General features: G+C 40.9%; 1 protein-coding gene across 2 annotated transcripts; it reads right to left on the bottom strand.

The window, feature by feature from the left end:
• Positions 1 to 10,692: 10,692 nt before the first annotated feature.
• LOC111216618 (dnaJ homolog subfamily A member 3, mitochondrial-like) lies at positions 10,693 to 16,921 on the bottom strand. Of its 2 annotated transcripts, XM_022738197.1 has the most exons (12): positions 16,704 to 16,921; positions 15,635 to 15,771; positions 15,275 to 15,358; positions 14,929 to 15,138; positions 14,588 to 14,740; positions 14,245 to 14,392; positions 13,926 to 13,990; positions 13,627 to 13,755; positions 12,844 to 12,959; positions 12,400 to 12,494; positions 12,080 to 12,230; positions 10,693 to 11,888 (listed from the first exon to the last, which is right to left on the bottom strand). In XM_022738197.1, the coding sequence occupies exons 1-11, from the start codon at positions 16,906 to 16,908 to the stop codon at positions 12,094 to 12,096; spliced, it is 1,479 nt and encodes a 492-aa protein (XP_022593918.1). In that variant the 5' UTR covers positions 16,909 to 16,921; the 3' UTR covers positions 10,693 to 11,888; positions 12,080 to 12,093. The 2 variants fall into 2 exon arrangements, with proteins under 2 accessions (XP_022593918.1, XP_022593919.1); XM_022738198.1 differs by lacking the exon at positions 12,080 to 12,230.
• Positions 16,922 to 21,045: the final 4,124 nt, after the last annotated feature.

Here is a 21,045-nt window from a genome sequence, read left to right as displayed (position 1 = left end):
TAGAGTGTATCCTTCCAACTTTAGTTTGACTTTCTTCAGCCAGCTGCTCCTTTTGTTCATTTTCTTTGTCCTCTTTACCCTAATTCCTCAAGAAAAGCAGCTTTGCCTCTGGCCAGACTATCATTAAAATAATTTGTTCTTAATTGGCTTGTCCTGGTTAAATAAATGTCTAAAGAAAAAAAAAAAAGGAAAACGGATAGTCAAGTGAGATTGGACCAGAACCACACCTGCAGCATGGGAACAATCAGACAGGGTTGGGTTGCGTTCCTGACCCAACAGAAAAGTTCTGGCTCGTTGCAGAGATGATAAATCAAACAGACCCAACCCACACACACTGCTGCCAAAGACGTCTAGGCTGCTCAGTTCTGGAAATATGTGCCTGCAGTGTCTATCTGCTCGAATCAAGATATTTTTAATGTAGCCAGAGCAATAAACAAGACTGTCTTATATTCTTGTTGAGGCATACTGACAGATTGTAGAGTTTCACAGCACATAAAAAGAATTAGGCATCAGTTTGAAGAATGGACTGTATCAGTAGCTGGGGGGAGTGTGCTTTATTTGTGAATAAGCAAACAGGTGACAATGAATGAAGGAATGAAGTTAACGCTGGCAAACACTGCTAACGCTGGCTATGAAGCAACAGCAAAACTGACAAATAACTCCTTTAAACAGTCGACAAAACAACCTCACCTTAAAAGGAAGCGTTTGATATTTTGCAAGTTAGATGAGAAGATATGAAACTAAAGCCAACAGGCAATTGGCAGATGCTAAGCTAAGCTAACTGTAACTCCAGAATGAACTTTGAAACAAAGTAAGTGAGCTAAAAAAGAAAAAGCAGAATAATGGACCACCACATGTGCAGTTTGAAAAATAATGCACTCCGCAGATGCTAAATTTTATTTGCCTCCGCATGATGATTTATATTTTGATAACCGTGTCTCATCACGGATTATTTCTCACACTGGGCTTCAGACACTCCACTACTGCTATAGGATCATAGACACTACATCCCAGTCTGAGCATGAACATTTATAGTCCCCAACTACATATACTGTAAATTTAACAACACAACACACACACACACACACACACACACACACACACACACACACACACACACACACACACACACATCTAAATACCACATCCCTCCTTCAAACAGCAGTCACATTTACCATAATACTTCATGCTGTGCTTGTTGGTGACCACACTGCGAACACTGTGTGATTTATAGCAGGGGGGTCGTTTGCCATGAGGCCGACAAAAACCACCAGAGGAGACTGGCTGGGGGAGAGAGTGGGTGGGAGAGACGGCAGGAGACATTTTCCCTAACTGAATGATCGGTGTGTGTGTGTGTGTGTGTGTGTGTGTGTGTGTGTGTGTGTAGTCTGGTCAGTTTCTCTCAGGGACTGTGATTCTGACGATATTAAGTTCCTGACACATGCAGAGGTGCATGTAGAAACATACAGGCACATATATATGTACCTAATAAACTTACACGTGATCACACCAGCATTATAGTTGTGAACGTATGCATGTTACCAGTTGTTCCATTAAAATTGCAACAAGTCATAAAATTGAAAAGTCTTTAAGTTATCTAAAATCACTCTGCTTCCTCTCGTTTGCCATATTTGGTAAAAACGTACACATCAGAAAAAGAAAGAAAAGAACATTTTAAATTACAAATTTACGTCCTTCAAAATTTCCCACTTTCACTGAAGTAGGCCTTTAATTTTTATCAAATCTATTTCTGCAAAGTATTTTAAAAGGAACCATGAATGTGAATGTTTCGGCTCATTTTTTACAAACTGCATATAAATCATTAGGAGGACATGCTGCTGTGTTTAAATCAAAACAAACTCCCATTTCCATTTCTTTCTGTAGAAAACCAATTAGAAACTTGAGTTGTGTAATCAATCACAGCAAACATGATCAGGTAATGTACAGTTTTCAAATTCGTGTGAACTTAAACTGCCTAACATAACTCAAGCAGGTTTCACCAATATGCAAATATGATTTTCATAATGCAAAAAGACAAGGGGAAACCAACCTGATGTACTGCAGGAGGAAAACAAATCTAAAACTGTAGAGGCTGAAAATGAACAGCAACAACATAAAGTGCAGAACTAAAGAGCTAAAACATTACATCATTTTTGCATTTAGAATAAATTGTAGATATAAAAAGTCTACATGTAATGAACACACCATAAAGTTTAACTACACACACACACACACACACACACACACACACAGCTGCCTCGGTCCAGTTCCAAATCATTTCAGCACATTTCGTTTTTGGCTAAACTGAGGTTCTCCCAGAGGCTGCCTGCTTAAAGAGGGCTGCTGGTTTCATATAATAATCATCCAGCCACGAGATCCCATGATTTTACCCTGATATCCCCCTTTTCTCAGCACGACTATAAATCAACCAAAACCCTCAGAACGTATGTTTTTTTCAGGCGGGAGGTTTGGTAGCTGGGTTAAAAGTGAACAGGGCTTCTCAGTCAGCATTACAAATCAGAGGGAAATGCCTGAAAAACATTACCAGGCATGAAGTCATCCATTTATGTGCTATATGTCATTGTGTTTGCGTAGTTGGGTGAGAGTGGGAGGACCGGGGCCAAGCCAGCAGCAAGCTCTGGATTGATATGGAAATACCATATGGAAAACATTTGGCAATCTGGTAATCTGAGTCTAAATCTGGGGTCAGCCTTTTAATAGTTGGTGAAGCAAGGAACATCTCCTTGACCCTTGAGATGGATATAAATATACATATGTGCACAGTGACACACACACACACACACACACACACACACACACACACACACACACACACACACACACACACACACCGCTGTAAGGCCGCATGCATGTGGCAGCGATCTGGAACCCTAATTAGCGGAGGATGGGGGCAGAAGGAAGGGGAGGGTGAAATTGGACGAGAGGTTCCTCTGATTGAGGGGAAATGGGAAACAGGCAAGAACCAGTGTTACCCTTTAGCCTTACACACACTTACACACACGTACACACACACACACACACACACTCCCAGTGAAAGATGGTTACTGGATCAGTAATGAAATATCTCTGAGTTGGCCCACTGCTTGGTGCAGATCCATCCCCTGTGATTATGGCCTCCAGTCCCCGGATGCCAATATCCGTTGGTCCAAAAAAATGCGAGTTTGGAGGCTGTGATTACAGAATGAATCACTGACTAATCTGATTTGGATTACTCACTCTTGCCTTTCTTTCTCTCTCTGTGCTCTGCTGACTCAAAGCGCTCAGATGACTGGTGCAATAAGCCAGATCCTAAACCTTTTATACAATTTAGAAGCTGATACTTTTATCTAGAAAATGACAACAAATAAGGAGGTAGGGGTCAAACCTCAATGCAGGGCTCTGTGGCAGGAGATGTTGGCAGCACACAGCAAGGCCTTGTGGGTTGGTGGATGAGTGGAACCAGGTTCAAGGTCCATGTAAGCAAAGCTCCTTCCCGTCGAAGTGTCCTGAAGCATTACAGTGATGCCTGCCAGCGCCAGGCATGTTGTTCTGCAGTCAGCCGTGTTGTTTGTGTCGCTATAGGAGTAAACAGAGAACTGCTTTAACACACCAAAGCAGAAAATAGGCCCAGAAATGTACACCATGCTGTAAAACTAATGATAACACACAACTACAAAAATACGACATTATAAAACAAAACAAAGAAAATCTGTATCAAAGGAATAGTTTGCCACCTTGGGAAAGAAACATGCCAATTCGCCAACTGATATCACTCGTGTTTGTTCATTAAATATAAGGCTACAGTCGACAGCTTAGCTTAGCTTAGCTTAGCATAAAGACTGGAAATGGGGGAAACAGCCTGAAAAGCTCTTTTGCTGAACCCCTATGAAAACTGAATTGTAAAAACAAAAACTTGCAGTTTTACAGGGAGTTACGTGCCAGACTATTTCTTCAGAAACTCAGCAAGCCTCTGAAATGAAAGAAGAAATCATCTGGCGCATTAACATCCTGTTTTTACAATTTGTTTTTTATACATATTGAATAAACTTACTGTTAATTTGTGAGATTTAGGGGGGCTGGTACGCACCATGTTTCCAGTCTTTATGCCCAGTTAAGCTAACCTCTGCTGGCTCGAATATCTCACGGCTGCAGGGATTTAATTTCAGGGTTCAATATGATTCAAAGAACAAGCTCCTACGAGGTGTCGGCAGAAAACATCTAAAGGCAAAGAGGCAGTGAAAAAACAGCTGGACACCATAAAGGGAGGTTAGATGTGATGAATTGTACGAATGTCGATAATGGAGCACGATTCTGGACAGTCTCTTCTCAAAGACGTTGATAGTTTTTGCCGTTTTTGCTGCGTGAAGCTTGTTTGATTGTCGGTACGAGAAAAACAAATACCCCTGCAACTCCCAATGCTCGTGTTCATCCATTTGAAGCATACTGATGTCTCTATCATTTTCAATCTTTAAGTCATCTTCTTCAAACCCCAGTTCTAGTCATGAATTGTGCAGCTCAATTCAATCATGCCATTGAAAACCAAGTCAGCGCTCTGGATCTCACAGTGGCTGCCTTTCATTAAATCCTGTTGATTTGTGCTCTGTACATCCAGATAAAAAAAATTCCTGTGTGTGATTTTTTTTTTGGTTTGTGGGTCATTCACTTCACACTAAAAGGATTATTCGCCATCCAGGTCTCATCCCCTGCCTCGCTTGCTTCCAGGGACAAGGAGGCTTAGGGTCTGTCTATAACTTCACGTATCCTCAAGACAAGAGCCAGTGAACCCAGTGGGAACAAAGCAGACAAATCCCAGGCTTAGGGCTCTCCACATAAAACAAACCCCTTTTCCCAGTGGACAGAGCAGCCGCACCAGTGAATAATCCTGGTAAACCAGGCTTAGGATGGGTTGCTTCCAGGCATCAAGGGTACTAAATCTCACACACTGTCACCAGCTGGGAGTCTTCTATACATTCATGCATCCTGTCACAAACAGGCAGTTATAATGTGCATTCAGTCACTGTCTCTTTGCCCACACAGACGGCATTCTGGCGCTCAAAATATAATTATCCATCAGCCTGCAATAGTAACACAACCTCTTTGTGCTGCCCTGTGAGAAGCTGTGAGGCTGTTTGTACTGTAACGCTAAAGTGAAAAACTCTATTCTCACTCCACATGATGCCTTCTTACTTTTCCCAGTTACTCACAGCAACCAGCTGTCAGTCAGACATGACTGGCAGGCAGAAGTCTTTATCTGTTTGTATAGCTAAGGGTCTATATGTGTGTCTGCCTTTATGGCCACACAAGGTCAAATAATGTCCTTAAGTCGGTCATTACATTCAAGAAGACTTTGATAAAGTCTGGCTCTCTGAGACAAAATCTGTCACTTAATCATGTTGTAAAGGTCTTTGTTGTTTGTCTGTTCCCACTCAGCATTTAACACAATGTATAGCTGTGAATTTGAATATAAAAAAGCCTTGTGTCTCCTTAACTACCGAGCTTTTAAAGGGGCTGTTTTTTGTCCGGCGCCAATCTTTGACACTGTCCGATTTTGTTTGGAAAGGCTTTCAGCAGCCTGAAAAGGTCAAAGATTATTTGTGCCCTCAGAGGAACATGTATTCAATTAAATAAAAGAGAACAGTTGTGTTATCAAATAATAAAATACAATTTTAAAGTCATTTCCATTTAAAATTCAAGCTATAGAGGTGAAGTTCTTTCCATCACATGCAGTAAAGGCTGTATGTAATTGTATATAGTGCAGCCCTGATGTAATTATAAACAATTCTGAACATATGGAGGCCATATTTCTATCTACTTAACTATGTAAATAATAATAATACATTTAAGAGATGTCTTGATATAACAAGGGAAAGCTTATATCAGATTGCAGTATCAGCCGGAAGATCTTAATAACTAACAGACGGTGCAGGGTGTATGAACATAATGCACACACTTTAGTTGCATTATAGACCAAAAAGCTTATGGTTGTGTAACTTATGACTGTCACAGTGCTAAAGCTAGAGCACATTGCCCAGATACACACTTGTACTGGCCACCAATATGGAGTTGTTACAGTTCTAGTTGTGTTGTTAGGATAACCATTATTGACCACTCATCATGCTAAGCTTAAGACCTGAGGCTTAGTTAGCATGCTGAACACATGGAGCTTAGCATACTAAACTGCTAACAATAGGCATTTGCAATCATTTAATTATGCATACTCTCATCATTCACATTGTCAATTTGTCTTTCACACACACACACACACACACACACACACATTCAATTCAATCATTAATACATCCAATGATATTATTCAATCTCCAAAATGTTTGTTTGGGTGAGTTCCCTCCATTTTACCTGGTGGTCATTGGTCCAAACTGCCAAGCAGGAAGTGAGAACATCCAATGTGCTTTAAAGTATGGGGAACTAAGACTGTACCATGTTGCCTGGACTGCAGGGGGGTGAATGGGGAGACCCACAATTAAACCTTTTCGTTTTTTTAATACCTTTGTTTTTTTCCCAATAAAATTGTCATTTTTAACAGTTTTACCAAGTGCTACACATATTTAGAATCAGCATAACTTCAGCTAATAATAAATGTCACTCAGTAAAGACTTCTGGACAGTATAATAAAGGTTAATAGCCCATAAAACAAAAAGAAAAATAAACAAAAAAAAAACTTACATTTTTCCTTATTTAATAGATAAAAACACTGTAAATTATAATAAAGAAGAAAAAAATCCACACAGAAAATTTTACTTATTTGTTTGAGTTGTTGTGATTTGAAGTTTGCAGTATTTATGGGCATTTTTTCTCTGGTCCTTGAAAAATCAGCCCCAAATCCTCTGCGTCTTTATTCTGTCACTTAAATAAACTCTAAACAACTTCTCCTCACTTTGATATCAGAATAAAACAGCACTGCTCCCATTCAGTCAGTTAATAAAGCCAAGGCAGGCAAAGCATCTGAAACAGACACTCTGATTGGCTGTGACGTCACCCACTGGAGCCAATAGGAATGTCTGATCAGTTGCGTGACGGTAGATGTTACTGGCAAAGAATGCGGATCAGAATCTATCAATAAACACACCGACAGAAAGCAGCAATGTGCCAGAAAAACGGTAAAACTACTCCAGATATTTAGTAACTTTCAATGTTAGTGTCTCGATTTCAGTCAGTGACGAAAGACGGACGATAGTCTCATTTAAGGAGAAAAAACGGCACGTCTATATGGCAGACTGTCACGTAGCAATTACGCTCTACAGACAACGTGACATTTAGACCAACGGCTTAAGAGGGTTAAATGACTAAAAGACTAATGGTCTTATATGAACCTGAACTGAGAGTGTTAAGCCTTTTATCATCTACAGCATTATGTCAATCATAACCTGGCACATCTCCTAGTTGTGGAAACGCTTTCATTTTGTTCCAAAGGAGGACAGAAAATTTCACTTGTTTGTTCAGGTTGAAAATAAAATGCATTTCATTGTCCACTTTATTGTGGCCTTCAACATCAAACTGTTTCACTTTACTAAAATGCTCTTGAAAGTTGTGTATGTTTAAGTTTATTCATGCTGCATATGATTTGTCTGAATACATTTATGATATATGATCATCATATGACCCGCTGGCCCATCCATGGGCCCATGAATTCAAATATTCAGTTCATTTAGTGCTAACCACAAGCACATACATATGATTTATTAATATCTACCAGCATTCTGCACCAGCAGAGCGCGGTGACTACCTACCATTAAGGCGTGTAGAACTCTGATCCTCTCTCCATTGGTCTGTTATTTGTATTCCTTTAGTCCATAAGGGTCCGCAGATCACAAAAACCAAAAGGGTTCCTTATAAAAGTATTCCGGGTTAGGTTATGAATATCATCATGAGAAGTCCAAAGCAGACAACTGAGCGATTTGTATCCACTGATCTTCCCTCATTTCTCCTCTCCTGTGGCTGTCCTTGCGGGTCTGCTGTTGTTTGTTAGCTTTCTGGCTACAAAATAGAGCTCTCCCTGGCTAATGATGTAATGACATGTACTCTGTCAGAAAAAGCCTGTTTTTTTCACAGCTTTTCTGAGTGACACTAGTATGTAGATAGACATCTCCCCTGACCAATCAGAGCAAACTAGGGGAGATGGGCCCTTCAGAGGCAGGGCTAAAAGGCTCAGGTATAGATGGGCTGAGGTAAGTGTAAAGACAGCTCAATAGTATGCTCTGTTTTGAATGTTTCCAAAAGGTTTCTTAGACATCAAAATGCTTCAGTATGTTTTATATTATTTCATATTAAAGAGTAAAAGCCCATTTCTCCCAGTTTTCCTTTTACAGAGGTTTATGTGAAAATAATTAACTATGAAGGCCAACTTAACTATTAGGCCTAGAGGCCTTGAAGCTTCACAGAACAGTTTTGGAAGATATGTAGAAGTATTGTGGAGCTTTTTCATTGTTCTTGTATGAAGTAAATCCCGTTGGTAGTTATGTAATATGATTTTTTTTTACAGGCGACGATTGAAAAATACAAAAAAATACCATGTATGAGCTGATGTGGTTTACGTTGGGTTGTAGTCACCACTACAGTGTATGTAGGTGTATTTTAACACCACTTAAATACGAGTATTCCTTCAGTCATTGATATAAATGCAATACATACATTGTATTTTTACATCTAACACTAAATGCAGGCACAGACACTAAGAAAAGAATCCTGTCTTACATAAAAACTTTTACTTTCCATTCTTCCTTTCAGAGGAGGGAAAAAGTGGAACTGCGGTTAAGTCCTGAAAACAAAGTGGTTTTGACCCTTAAAGGATTTAAAAGGATGAGTAAGATGGAATATAGCAACCCATTCATCGTCACAAACTGTAATGAGTGAGCAAGAGTGATTTACAATGAAGATGACATCATAATGAGTGGGCATGGTGGTGATTTGTAAAGGGAAAGGGAAGTGGGAAGCTCAGGCTGCCATACATGACCTTTAAATTCAGCTACTGATGTGATGTCATCAGCTTGGTTTTATTTATCTACGTTTCTCTTTTAAGTGACACTCGGTTTCTAATCTGCACCGTCTACTTCTGGATCTGAACAGTCAGAGTTAACGTGGCTGCATGCAGGACTTTCAGCACAGTAAGAGGAGGAGAAGAAGAGCCACTCATGTAGTTTCACTTCCAAGATTTGTCCAGCCGAAGTAATTAAGCTTTTGGCAGCTGTTCCCAGATGTTTACCTGTTGTTTATCTAGTGTGGAGCATTGATTGAACCACAAGTTTTCAGATGCTGATTGGAAAAGTAGACAGGTTCTGGTTCAATAGAGGGCAGAGTGAGGCTTAGTCTATTGGCTGGGCTTTTAAGAACTGAATCTAATATTGTCTGCTGATTAGCAGTGCAGACCAGGTTGTAATCGTGCTTAACTGGTCCTGATAGTGCAGGTTATCTACTGCCTGCAGCAAGGCTTGTATCCTCCACGAATTTTGTTATTTATAAGCTCCCATTACCCCTGAATGTACCATGTACATGTGCATTTACCTTAGGTTTTATGAACCTGTTCAGTTAGTTCAGTGGTTCTACATAGTCCATAATGCCTCAGCGGCTCTTACTAGGAAGTAGTGCACGTATCGGATTCTAGTTTGGGATGTTTTAATCTTCTTTCTGGGAGAATAAGGTAAACAGGTAAAAAGGAAAAATGTAAATGTACAAGACTGTGATATTAGCATGTGATGCCCATCGTACAAACATCTTCAACTTTTATCCTGTGAGGTAATCGAGTTTTAATACATGTACATGAATGTGTTTACAATTTCTGTTTTTGTCATGATTTCTTTGCAACAAACACATTATCTTCCTGGTGACAAAGATTAACCTGCTACAAACAAGTCGCCACTAGTCATGTAAAACAATTGGACACTGTTCTCTACAGTACCTGCAGCCGCTGTCAGACATATTGTGAGAATGCTTTTAAAGTATGTATCAAAAATGAATTTTAACTCTCTAGATGACAGCTGTGCAAATATTTTTTACAGACTATTGATCACAGACTTCTTCCACCTGCTTCCTCCATAAGAAATGCAGTGAGTCTGCCTCAGTAGTAAAGGCACATCTGTCCAGACAAATGCTCAGAGGGAGGATACATGACACGCTCCTATAAATCACATCCTGTACATTCATCCTTTAACGCCAATATTTTATTGAGCAACATAGTCATGTCCTACATCCCTTTTTACCATTTACAACCCATGTCAAAAGTGAACAGAAAATATACTGTGATAATATGGAAAAACACAGCCATCGGCCTGTTTTGAACGTAAATGTGAATCATATGAAATCATAACTCTCCCTTAGAGGCAACACAAGTCCTGTTTGTGAAGACTGACCACTTTTAGTCTGAGCACAGTTGGAAAACCCCGGTCTGAAATGTTCCCAGTGACCCTCACAAAAGCTTCTGTTCATACGCCGCACACAGCGGTTAACTGGGGCGGCTGGAAACATCAAACAGTCGGGCGGACTGGAGTTCGAGTGCGTGAGCGTCAAAGAGAGTTGTTCAGTCTCGTGTAGCACTGAGAATGGAAGAGAAGGGTCGATCATGACACTACTGACTCAACACTGCTCTCTATCGTTGAGTTTATGTGTTACAGTTGAAATGGTCAAGCTTAGTTTAAAAACAAATCGACTGAAACAAATGAATGCAAGCTGAAAAAAACATAACCTTCAATACGTTTTTTTATTTAAATAGTTTTGCAGTTTGTCACCACACACAGGTGCAACAATCCACAATGAGAACAACTAAGTCTGGATCGGACAGTAACAAATATTGAAGATCAGGGATTGAGTTTTCCGTCCGTTTACATTCCTTATTAAAACAATGGTATCCCACCAGATTTAACAGTACTGGAATATTTAACAGCCAGTAAAGATTAATGTATGGGAAAAAATAAAACATCATTTTACGGGATACATAATGTCCTATGAGTTCCCAGTATGTCTCCTAAAAAGAGTCCTGTAATTTGGTACTAACTGTTAAGCAAATAGAGACAATCAAACCCTTAGGAAATACACAGTAACCACATGGAAAGCTGTACCACTATAATCTTAATGACTGGAAAAACTTTCAATGATCCATTTAAAACCATGTAAATATCCATTGACTGTATCAGCAGCTATATTCTCTACATTTGTTGAGTTGTATGTTGTAGTATCGACAATTTTAACATTGGTTCATGCGGAGCAGATCCACTGGCAAGGGATTACTAGAAAATTATCAGAATTAATTGGAAGTGCATCAGTTGAGCACTGCCCACATTTTACTACAGTCAGTACCAAATTTCATACTCCTCTTCAGGAACTTCCCAGAGAACTTACAGTGGTGTATCAGTTCTTTTCTAGGACATTATTACAACAATTATAATTTACTTCCTAAAACCCATACAATGCTTTGCTTTTCATCCAGTTACAATCCATTTTCATAGCCTGCATTACTGCTTTTGACTGGCTATAAATTTTTGTTGCCATTTTAATGGCTCATCTACCACAGTATTTAAAAGCATGTCTGTAGAGCACCTCGTGACTCAAGGAGCAGTGAGGTTTCAAACACAGTAAGCAGGCAGGAGAGTTATTGCACAATAGCCATGTGTAGTCGCCATCTTGTTTCTCTTCCAGCAGATCATGAGTTTCTCAGCCCAGCACCTGTCTATGGTGATGGGCCAGTGGGTGTGTGGATGGATCTGATGTCTGCATGGCCTGTTTGCCAACTGCAACTTCGACAACGTGTGACTGTGTCAACACAAATACCACTATGCCTCTCTCTTCCTCCTCCTTGCTCAACCCCCAAAGCAGGAGACGACAGCATGGAGCCCCAGTCAGTGGCTTTCATTTCTTCCTTTACCATGTTGTTTTTTTGCCTGTAAAAAAAAGGTGGAATATACTTTATAATAAAATAACTTCAAGCTCTTTAAACTAAAGTTTAAAGTCTACCACAGTCACTCTGCAGATAATGACTCAGTGTACTGTTTCAGTTTATGTTAAGTAAAGGATAATCTAATTCAAATCAGTATGTCTATCAGGGAAGAAGTGAAATGTTTGAAGCTCCCACCTTCAGCCTGAGTGTCAGCTAAACATTTTCTTTAGTTTAGAGAAGAAGCCTCCCTCCTCCTTCTGCTCCTGCTGTTTTTCCCTTCCCTCGTCTGAGCTGGTTGTCTTCGTACCAGTTGCTGAAGTGCTGCTGCTGCTGCTACTGCCCCCTCCTGGACACAGACACACACTCCATCAGCTCAAATACTGATACCAATTGCAACATAGGACCTGCGAGCAGAGGGACTGACTGAATGACTGACTATCTGTCTACGAGTGCGTCTGCAGACTAGGGTGGAGTGATGTTTGGATTGAATGGTGGAGTTGAACTGTAGCCCTGACCTGCAGAAGGATTGACACCGTTGACGGTTCCCTGCACGTCCGTCTCCTCCTCAGCATAACTCAGCAACAGAGAGCGCTGCTTTCGAGTCAGCTTCCTGCAAGAAGAAGACACCACAAACAATTCAGTAACACAAACCATTTATAATTCTTCACATATCCACTTCACAGTGTAAGACATAAGTTGGTGACAGTTATTTGACTGCCTTTGACTTGCACTGTTGCACTGCACGAAGACAAACCTGAGACACTTTACACATTACCTGGGAAATTCTGGATGCCTTACAGATTAAATGATACACATATCATGATAATTTAAAATAAAATATTTTCAAAATCTAAAATGAATCACAGTTGAGATTTAAAATGCTAATAGTGCAGTCATATTAATCTAGGACAACAAGGCGTAATATGCAATTACAGCATGTCTTTGTATGTGTGTCTTACTTGGGCACTCTGATCTTGATGTGAACGTAATGATCTCCGTAGCTGTAACTGTTCATCCTCCGAATGCCTTTCCCCTGCAGCCGGATCACCTGATCAGCCTGGCAACTGGCAGGAATCTGAAAACACAGACAATAAACATTGAAACAGAGAACAGACTTAGCTGAAACTCTGCTGGCAGTGAATTCTAGGAAACAGAGAAAAAAGAAGTTCTCAGATGCCTTCACTTCTGCTGTCATTAAAGCTCCCCCTGCTGGCTGGTCACAAATCAAATTCAGTCCTGGTTTACCATCACAGCTCGCGCAGGGAGAAATTATCTGTCCTTGTCTTTAGACTCAGGAAATCACATTATTTTAATTCTCTCTGCTGCCTTCGGTACAGTCGATCACTCCGTCCTCTCGGACCACCGTCAGCATGTTACTGACATTCAGGGACAGGCCCTTCAGTGGTTTGCCTCCTGTCTCCAATACAGACCCCTGTTAAAATTGATAATATCTCCTCTCTCTCTACACCTATGTCCATCTCCTGTGGGGTGCAGCAAGGCTCCATATTAGGCCTTATTGTTTCTTATTTCTTATTTGTCGTTTTCATTTGATTTTAATCAATCTCATAATTCCACCTCTTTGTAAAGCACTTTGGTCAACATTTTGTGTTTTTAAATGTGCTCTATAAATGATCTGACCTGACTTGACTTATCTATCTAAAAGCTGATATTTTAGTGTTCTGAGTGGGAACTTGAGGAATAGTGCTATGGATTATAATCCCTACGCCCTGCTGCTTACTCACCATTATACTGATGGTTTGGTAGAGGCCCTGTGCTGTGGCTGTGCCCCCCAGGATAGCTTGAGCTATGGAAATGGGCACATCTGAGTGGATGTCTGCTCCGTTGCGCCTGAACACTGGGCTCCTCTGGACCTGTACACAGACATTTTTAATATAACACATCAAATACTTTTAACATCAACCTCCAATGTTATTACAGTATGTTTTCTGGCTTTCGGTGCTAGCGAATAAATCATTTAATTAAATTCGATTCAAATTGAATCCATTTCTAAATCAGTCACAGACTTAAAAGAACAACTTACCCTGAATGTAATGAGGATTTCTCTTGTGCCTACTGACATGCGTACTGTCTGACCGTCTTCCACTCCTGTACGAAAATATCAGATACATGATTTTGGCTCAATGTCATTACATAACAAATTCCAGATTCAAGTCTGACGAACCTTTTAAAGCAGGGTAAACACATTCACAACTTTATTTAGGATTACATAACACAAAGAATTCCTCAGGATCATTAAGTTCAGTAGAAGCTGCTTAAGTTAAGTAGGGTTAAGTTATGCATAAAGACAGATCAATCAAGCTTTTGTCCTTCACTTGTGAGATTTCAGGGTGAAAACCTACCAGCGGGTACAGGTACAGTGACCTTCTGCCTCTTCTTGGTCTGACCTGAACCTCTGCAAAGAGCACAGGGCGTGGTTATAATGGATCCCTTCCCACCGCAGCGTCGACAGGTGGTGCGCATCATGAAGGGACCTGTGTTGATCGACTCCTGCAGGGGGCGACACAAACAGTCTTATACTGTGCAGAAGCTGACTGATGGTGGAACAGTAAAAACAGTGTGGTAAAGTTCTGAGAGGAAATCCAACTATGGGATAAATTAAAGCCTCCACATCAAAGGCTCCACAAGTTAAAGGACAGTGGCCCTGCTACATACCTCACACACTCATGCTGCTGTGAAACTCACCATGCCAGTGCCGTTGCAGTAGTGACACTGTGACACCTTGGTGCCCGGCTCACTGCCTTTTCCATCACACCTTGGGCAGGCGTCGTCAATGTTCACATTCAGCTCCTTGTTCGCTCCCTTCGCTGCTTCGGCAAATGTAAGCTCCATCACAAACTGAGGAAAGACGAGAAACTTATTTACTTTAGTCCACATTTAATGCATGTATAGTATATTTAGCTAATTCTTAATTTAAATAACGATAAAAAGATTTTAATATCAAAGTAAAAAAAATTCACATGTAAAATAATGGTTTAAGGTTCAATATCAAAACATGTAGATGCTACAGAGCTGCAAGTTCTCACCTCAGGCCTTTGTTCAAACATGTTGTGGATATCTCCAAAGCCCATTCCTCCAGTAAACTCTCCAAAGATCTTCCTGAAGAGCTCCTCAGGGTCTATACTGGTTCCCCCGGCTCTGTAGTACTGCTGCTGGCTTGCCCCAGCTCGACTGGGGTCGAAGCCTGCAGCTCCGTATGTGTCATACTGCTTCCTCTTCACCTCATCACTCAGCACCTAAACAGGAAAAGAGCAAATCTGTGGGTTTTTTTGCCAAGGTCAGAAGAACATTTGATGATGCTGCTTATCTTCTATCTTGCACATAACTGGAAAAAAATGATTCTTGACACCATTCTGCAATCTTATTTTTTACCTCATAGGCTTCAGCCAGTTTGGCAAACTTCTCTTTGGCCTCTGGGTCATCTGGGTTGGTATCCGGGTGGTACTTCTTTGCCAACTGGTGCGAGATGATTAAACATTAATGAAGACGGAGCACAAAGTGGGAGAAAAGATAAGGGCAGGGCATCAATTTAACCCCTTTCCAAAGGTATCCAAACATATTAGTTTTCTAACACTTCAGGTATTGGGGCCTCATGATCCTGTTGTTTTATTACATCTCACGATTTATCAACAAAACTCTTTTTAGATACTTTCTGTCTCCATTTAAAATGAGAAAATAGTCATCTATGTAGGCGTTAACAGCTTGGGTTCATTAAAAACGTGCGTCTCTGACCTGGTAATAAGCCTTTTTGATGTCCTTTTGAGAGGCAGAGCGGGAGACACCCAAGACATCATAGAAGTCCTGTTTGTTTGCCAACCTGCTGCTGGTGTGAAAAGAGTGGCAGGTAGTGACATGTGGAAATCGCACCGCTGCAGAGAGAAGGATACAAAAAGGGCTTTTTAATCAGGAGTACAACATTCAGATGGTGGTGAGATATCTGCATTATTCAACGAGGAGTCTTGTCTGTGCCTAGAGATAAAGAAGCATAAAGAAACTAGCTGCTTGTCATAGCAGTCAGTCATCACCAAGGTGCAAATAACCTCCTCTCACTGTTGTGAAAGTGTTAGTCATTTTGGGTGAAGCCTTAAGTCTCGATCAAAAACCACCATACTAAGACTGGTCAAATCCACACTAAATTACCCTGGAGAAGTCAGAAACTCATTAAAACAGTTTCAGATTTATGAAACATTTATTGTAATGCATTTATTATCATGTCGCCACCACATACACCAGGTCCTGATTAAAAAACCACTATAAAAGACTAGTCAAATCTGGACTAGATTATCCCAGAGAGGGTAAAAACTGAAAACCAGTTTCAGTTTTATAAAACGTTTGTTCTATTTGTAAAAACGCAAAAAGGGGAGTTTCATAGCCTTTTCAGGTCTAGAGCACATCAGTCCAGATCTCCCAATTTCACAACTCAGCGTAATTGATGTTCCTAATAAACTGCCAGCTGAGCGTGTTGTCCCGACTTAGATATAAACTTGACCGTGGAAGTCCAAACGATGCTGACACACAGGAGATGTGGCTGCAACAAGGTCAGCGTGCAGACAGGCTGTTACTGATATAACAACACTGCAAACACACACAGCAGTTACATCACTCTGTCATCACGGCTAACCCGCCTCACGGGACTACTCCAGCTTCACTTTAACTGGCTGTACACTGTGAAGTTCACATCCGCATCATAACACCAGGGCGACTGAGCTCTGAACAGACTACTGAAGTTATAAAAAAAAAGTGACAGAGGACTGCTAATATAAGAAACTTTGACTGTTATGCTAACATTTAGCTATCTCACCTGTTAGTCCTTTCAATGTCACGACATTCCCGTGTCTCCAGGAGCTCGTGCTAACCGCTATCCCACTCCGGTGCGCCTGCGATATCGTCGCGGAACAAACTCCAACATGTCTGGCGGAGACAATTAGAAAGCAGCCGTTACGGTGACGAGGAGAAACTGATGCTGCTAACCAGCGTGTAGTCAACCGGGTAGCGGAGGACGCCATTTTCGCGTCACTACCGGCGCCCGAGCCTCTCTGCGCATGTGCGGGTGATGACAATTTACCAAATTAAAAGTCGTAATGTTGTGTAATGCGATAAAACTAACTACACTTACAATTATCAGGCTTCTTGTAATTTAAATCAGTGTGTCAGTCTTGTGCCACTTTATACTAAATTACACTAGAATACAATATCAAAATGCTGCATCATCGTTAACAAATTGGTGAGAAGTCACTCATTTATAAAAAGTTAGTCAGTTAGCATAATAGCCACTTTTAATACTTTAAGTGTATTTTTCTCATAATAAATATGTACGTGTATGCTACCTGCAGTAGAAATAAACCACAGACATTAGCTTTCAATAACTATTATAAAATTAACATATTTTGCTCTTGAGAGCACAATAAAAATCTCTTTGGTATCTCTACATGAAGGTCAAAGGGCATCAAGACCAAGTACTGATATTTTTCTTTTACTTTTAGAGGAAAAATTATAAATTAAAAGAAAAAGAAATGAGAAACGAATACCTGAAAATAGATACGGAAAATAACCTGCAAACATATTTGTGAGTCAGCTGCAGCTTTTTTGAATGATTTCACTTGGAATTAAATGACCTTACAGTTGGTCTGCCGCCATATTGATTATTAAAAGGCCTTTACTCATGCACTGTAGAGACAGTAGATGGCATCACTGAGCTGTAAATAACAGACACTGCAGTTTGTTGCACTAAATGGACTTTGTTGGGAAACTGATTTGTTTTTGATGAGTGCATATAGAAAAAATATTCCAAGGGTCATTTAGTTCCCCGGAGCCGTGAGATTCTAACGATCTCAAAGCTGTGATGGGACATTGACCTTTGTGTCCTGGGGCGAGAGTTCAAAGGTCACTGAAAGGGTGTTGGATCGAAGAACAATGTTCCTCTGCATTAGTCAGGTGTCAAGACATGTTTTGTACGGCTTGATTGAAAACCTCCATATAAAATGACAAAATATAGCTTTTTGTGCACAGAAATCCCATGATAGCAGCATTAAAAATGTATGTGATGCAGTATATGACAAGCTAAAATGTACTTCATTGGAGATTGCAGTGGCAGCACAAGGCTAAATGGGTCTTTAGCCAAAACAGTGTCACTGTTATGAGGTTTAACATTGGCTAATAACTGAATCCCACGCTTATTCCTCTCATATTTGCTTAACCAGACAAAGCAAAGAGACACAGTCTATTGATCTGACAGGAGGACGGTGTGACAGACAAAAGCAGCGTAGAAGGATCAAGACTTTCATGTCTCTGGTTATGTCAGGGTTTTTACGAGGCGGACATGCTGAATGGATGTCAGCGTGTGTGACCCGATGAAAGAGAAGCTCACGCTCCCTTTCAGTTTTCCCCCGCAGTCTCTCTCTCATTCCCCGCCGTCTCCATGGTGACCTGCAAAACAGCATCCCAGCTGTGTGTGTGTCTGCGTGGAACGTATTACCAGCGGAGGCTGACATTTGCCACTCAGTAATGTAAATATTACTGCGAGCAACGACTCTTATCTCGAGACTTCCAATATCTGAATGCTAACACAGCATTTTCAGACATATAATGGTGTGTCCATGTGTGTGTGCATGTGGATGTGGACAGGCTCAACACACTAAATGATGGGTTTATGGTCACACGTTCTGAATATTTGACTCATCACATGTGACTGAATAGTCTGAGCTGCTGCTACTTATCCTCTTTTTAATCTCTCCAGCTATGGAGCTGAAGGGTTTGAGGTCAAGTCATCAGATCAGTGGGAGGTGGAGCAAGGGTGTCAATCTTCACTCAACTACTTATGCTCCTATAGCCCTGTACCTCTACACACACACACACACACACACACACACGCACATACACACTTTGTCATAACTTACTGGGTTCAAAGCAGCAGTGCTCATTGCAAGCCTGTGGTTGTAATTAGTGTGTTAGAGTTATGAGCAATGGTAATAGAGCTCCATATATCAGCCCTGCTGCCAGACCTCAGCACGGCTACTTCATACCTCAAGCCAAAACACAGACGCATGGAGGGACACAACACGACTGACCCAGATTGCTCCTGTGCTGCTCAGACAAACCCACAATTGTGAGAAAAACTGACGTGTTTTTGTGTGAATTAACTCTTAGTATAACTGGACAACTATGATGCAGGTGCACCCTCCACTCCTCCTCTCCCCTACTGGTTTGTATTGACTAAAGAGCTGGGGATCATGAGATTGACCCCCCAGTGATCTCTCCCTCACACAACCTCTGCGACGTTTTCGCGTCACAAGTAAACATCGGGCGGAGACGGGAAGAGAGAACACATGAAGCAATTTCATAGCCTCTTGAACATAATCAGTTAGTGTTCTGCTACTTGTGGGCGTCGGTGTCCAGAGAGTGATCTCACAGCCAGAGGAAGCTGAGCATGTCACATTCATCTCTCAGAAACACACAGCTGCTGATATGGCTGGAGGGCAGAGCGAGTATCAACAGCAAGAGAGAGCGAGCAGAAGACAAACCATGTCCAGCATGACACTCCACACTCCCCTCTGTTATGGAGATGATGCGGCTGTTATGGTTACAGACTGTGCTACTGAATTACTGAATGGCCTCACAGTGTCTGCTGTGTTCGCGTTTACTCCCATACAGCCAGCGAGCAGCGTCTGCATGGGTACAATACAAGCGAAGAAAACACCTTTGAATGTTATCTACTTCTGATGACGCAATAGGAGACTACAAACCATTCATCGGAATTTGTGTAGAATCTTTAATTGATAATAAACTGCACCGCTTCACAGATTCTGATCTTTAAAAAAGAACAAGTACCTTTAGTTTGTGTCTTGGAAGCTCATAAGTTTCCATTCAAATCTAGAGCAAATTTTAACCTAATTTCCAGAATATCTGCAAAAGGAAATGCAGGTGGATGGAAATGTGTGTCGTCCTCTGTGGAAATGTGACTGTCAGCACTATAATTCTCCACTGTGCTTCGGTGCATTTTCTCTTTTTTAGATGAAGAACTGTCTTTTGCTCTTTTCTCAGAGCTTTTTCTATTTTCTCCAGGATTTAAAATTAAATGTGTAAATGAGGACACAACAAAGCGATCAACCCAGCTGGGATGCGCTTGTTGCTCAGTGCTTTTAAGACTTTTGAAGTTAAAAGCATCGAACAATAAGTGTGCATGAATGTATTATAAAACATCCCAGCTGGGTTCATCACTTTTTTTGTGTCCCCTGGAAAACACTTCTGTTGTCGTCTGCGCTACTTGCAGCGTGTTTCTGCATTTGGTTGTGTTGTCAAATAGATGAAGACGTTTTCTGAATTTGTCTGTTTGCATGTGTTTCCTTGAGTGGCAGCGCGTTGAGCTCTCAGGGCCACTGCACAGACGGGGGCAGGGCAACAAGCGAAACACGATATCCAAACTTTATCACCTCATAAAAATTGATATGCTGAGAACATATTGGCAAACATAAAGGCATCTTATCACTATCATTAAGATAAGAGGAGCTGCAGCCATGTGATATTATTTATCATCATGAGCAACTCCTTTTATATTATTTGCAGTTCATCTATTTCATCTTTTGTTAATGGGAAAACACTGATAACTTTAACCTCTGATCTGCTTGAACTCATTAACTCGTCCTAATCTTTGAAGTATCAAACACCCCTGGGTGACTTTGTAAGCCTACAAGCTGATAAGAGTTTGATACTTCACGGAGTATCAGCTCTAAATGCTCTTTACTTCTTATCATTTTTATATCACTGTTGAATTCACGGTTCCTTTCATTCTGTTTCCAGTCCTCCCAAATGCACGTAGGTGGTCTCCTCCATCGTTAGATAACGTGTTGACTAATATGAGTCCAGCTCCCTTTGGGAGAACTTGGATCACAGCCCTCTGTCCTTCCCTTAATCACATCATTGTCATGCTTAAGCTGAGCATAAAATGCCAATCAAACAGTGATGAGCTCATGTGTTGAATCGAATTACAGGATGAGAGGAACCAAAGCATGTGAAAGCAAACATGCTGTGAAGAATTGAGGCTTATATACATTACATGGCTTGGGGCTGCTGTTTTGTCTCCCATCAGTATGGTTGATATGAATGAAGGAGTTATTCAGATTCTTTTTGGACCAACAGGAAACAGT

The sequence above is a fragment of the Seriola dumerili genome, unplaced genomic scaffold, assembly GCF_002260705.1.
Source record: "Seriola dumerili isolate Sdu_G_001 unplaced genomic scaffold, Sdu_1.0 BDQW01000035.1, whole genome shotgun sequence".
NCBI lineage: Eukaryota > Metazoa > Chordata > Actinopteri > Carangiformes > Carangidae > Seriola > Seriola dumerili.
Note: the sequence above shows the minus strand (reverse complement) of the source record. Positions and strands in the feature narration are given on the sequence as shown.

Excerpts from the sequence above, each read along its gene's own strand:
- LOC111216618 (XM_022738197.1), bottom strand. The coding sequence starts at position 16,908 with ATGGCGTCCTCCGCTACCCGGTTGACTACACGCTGGTTAGCAGCATCA. Across the intron at positions 15,139-15,274 it reads AACTGGCTGAAGCCTATGAG|GTGCTGAGTGATGAGGTGAA; the intron begins GTAAAAAATAAG and ends TTTCCTGTTTAG. Across the intron at positions 13,756-13,925 it reads AAATCCTCATTACATTCAGG|GTCCAGAGGAGCCCAGTGTT; the intron begins GTAAGTTGTTCT and ends GTCTGTGTACAG.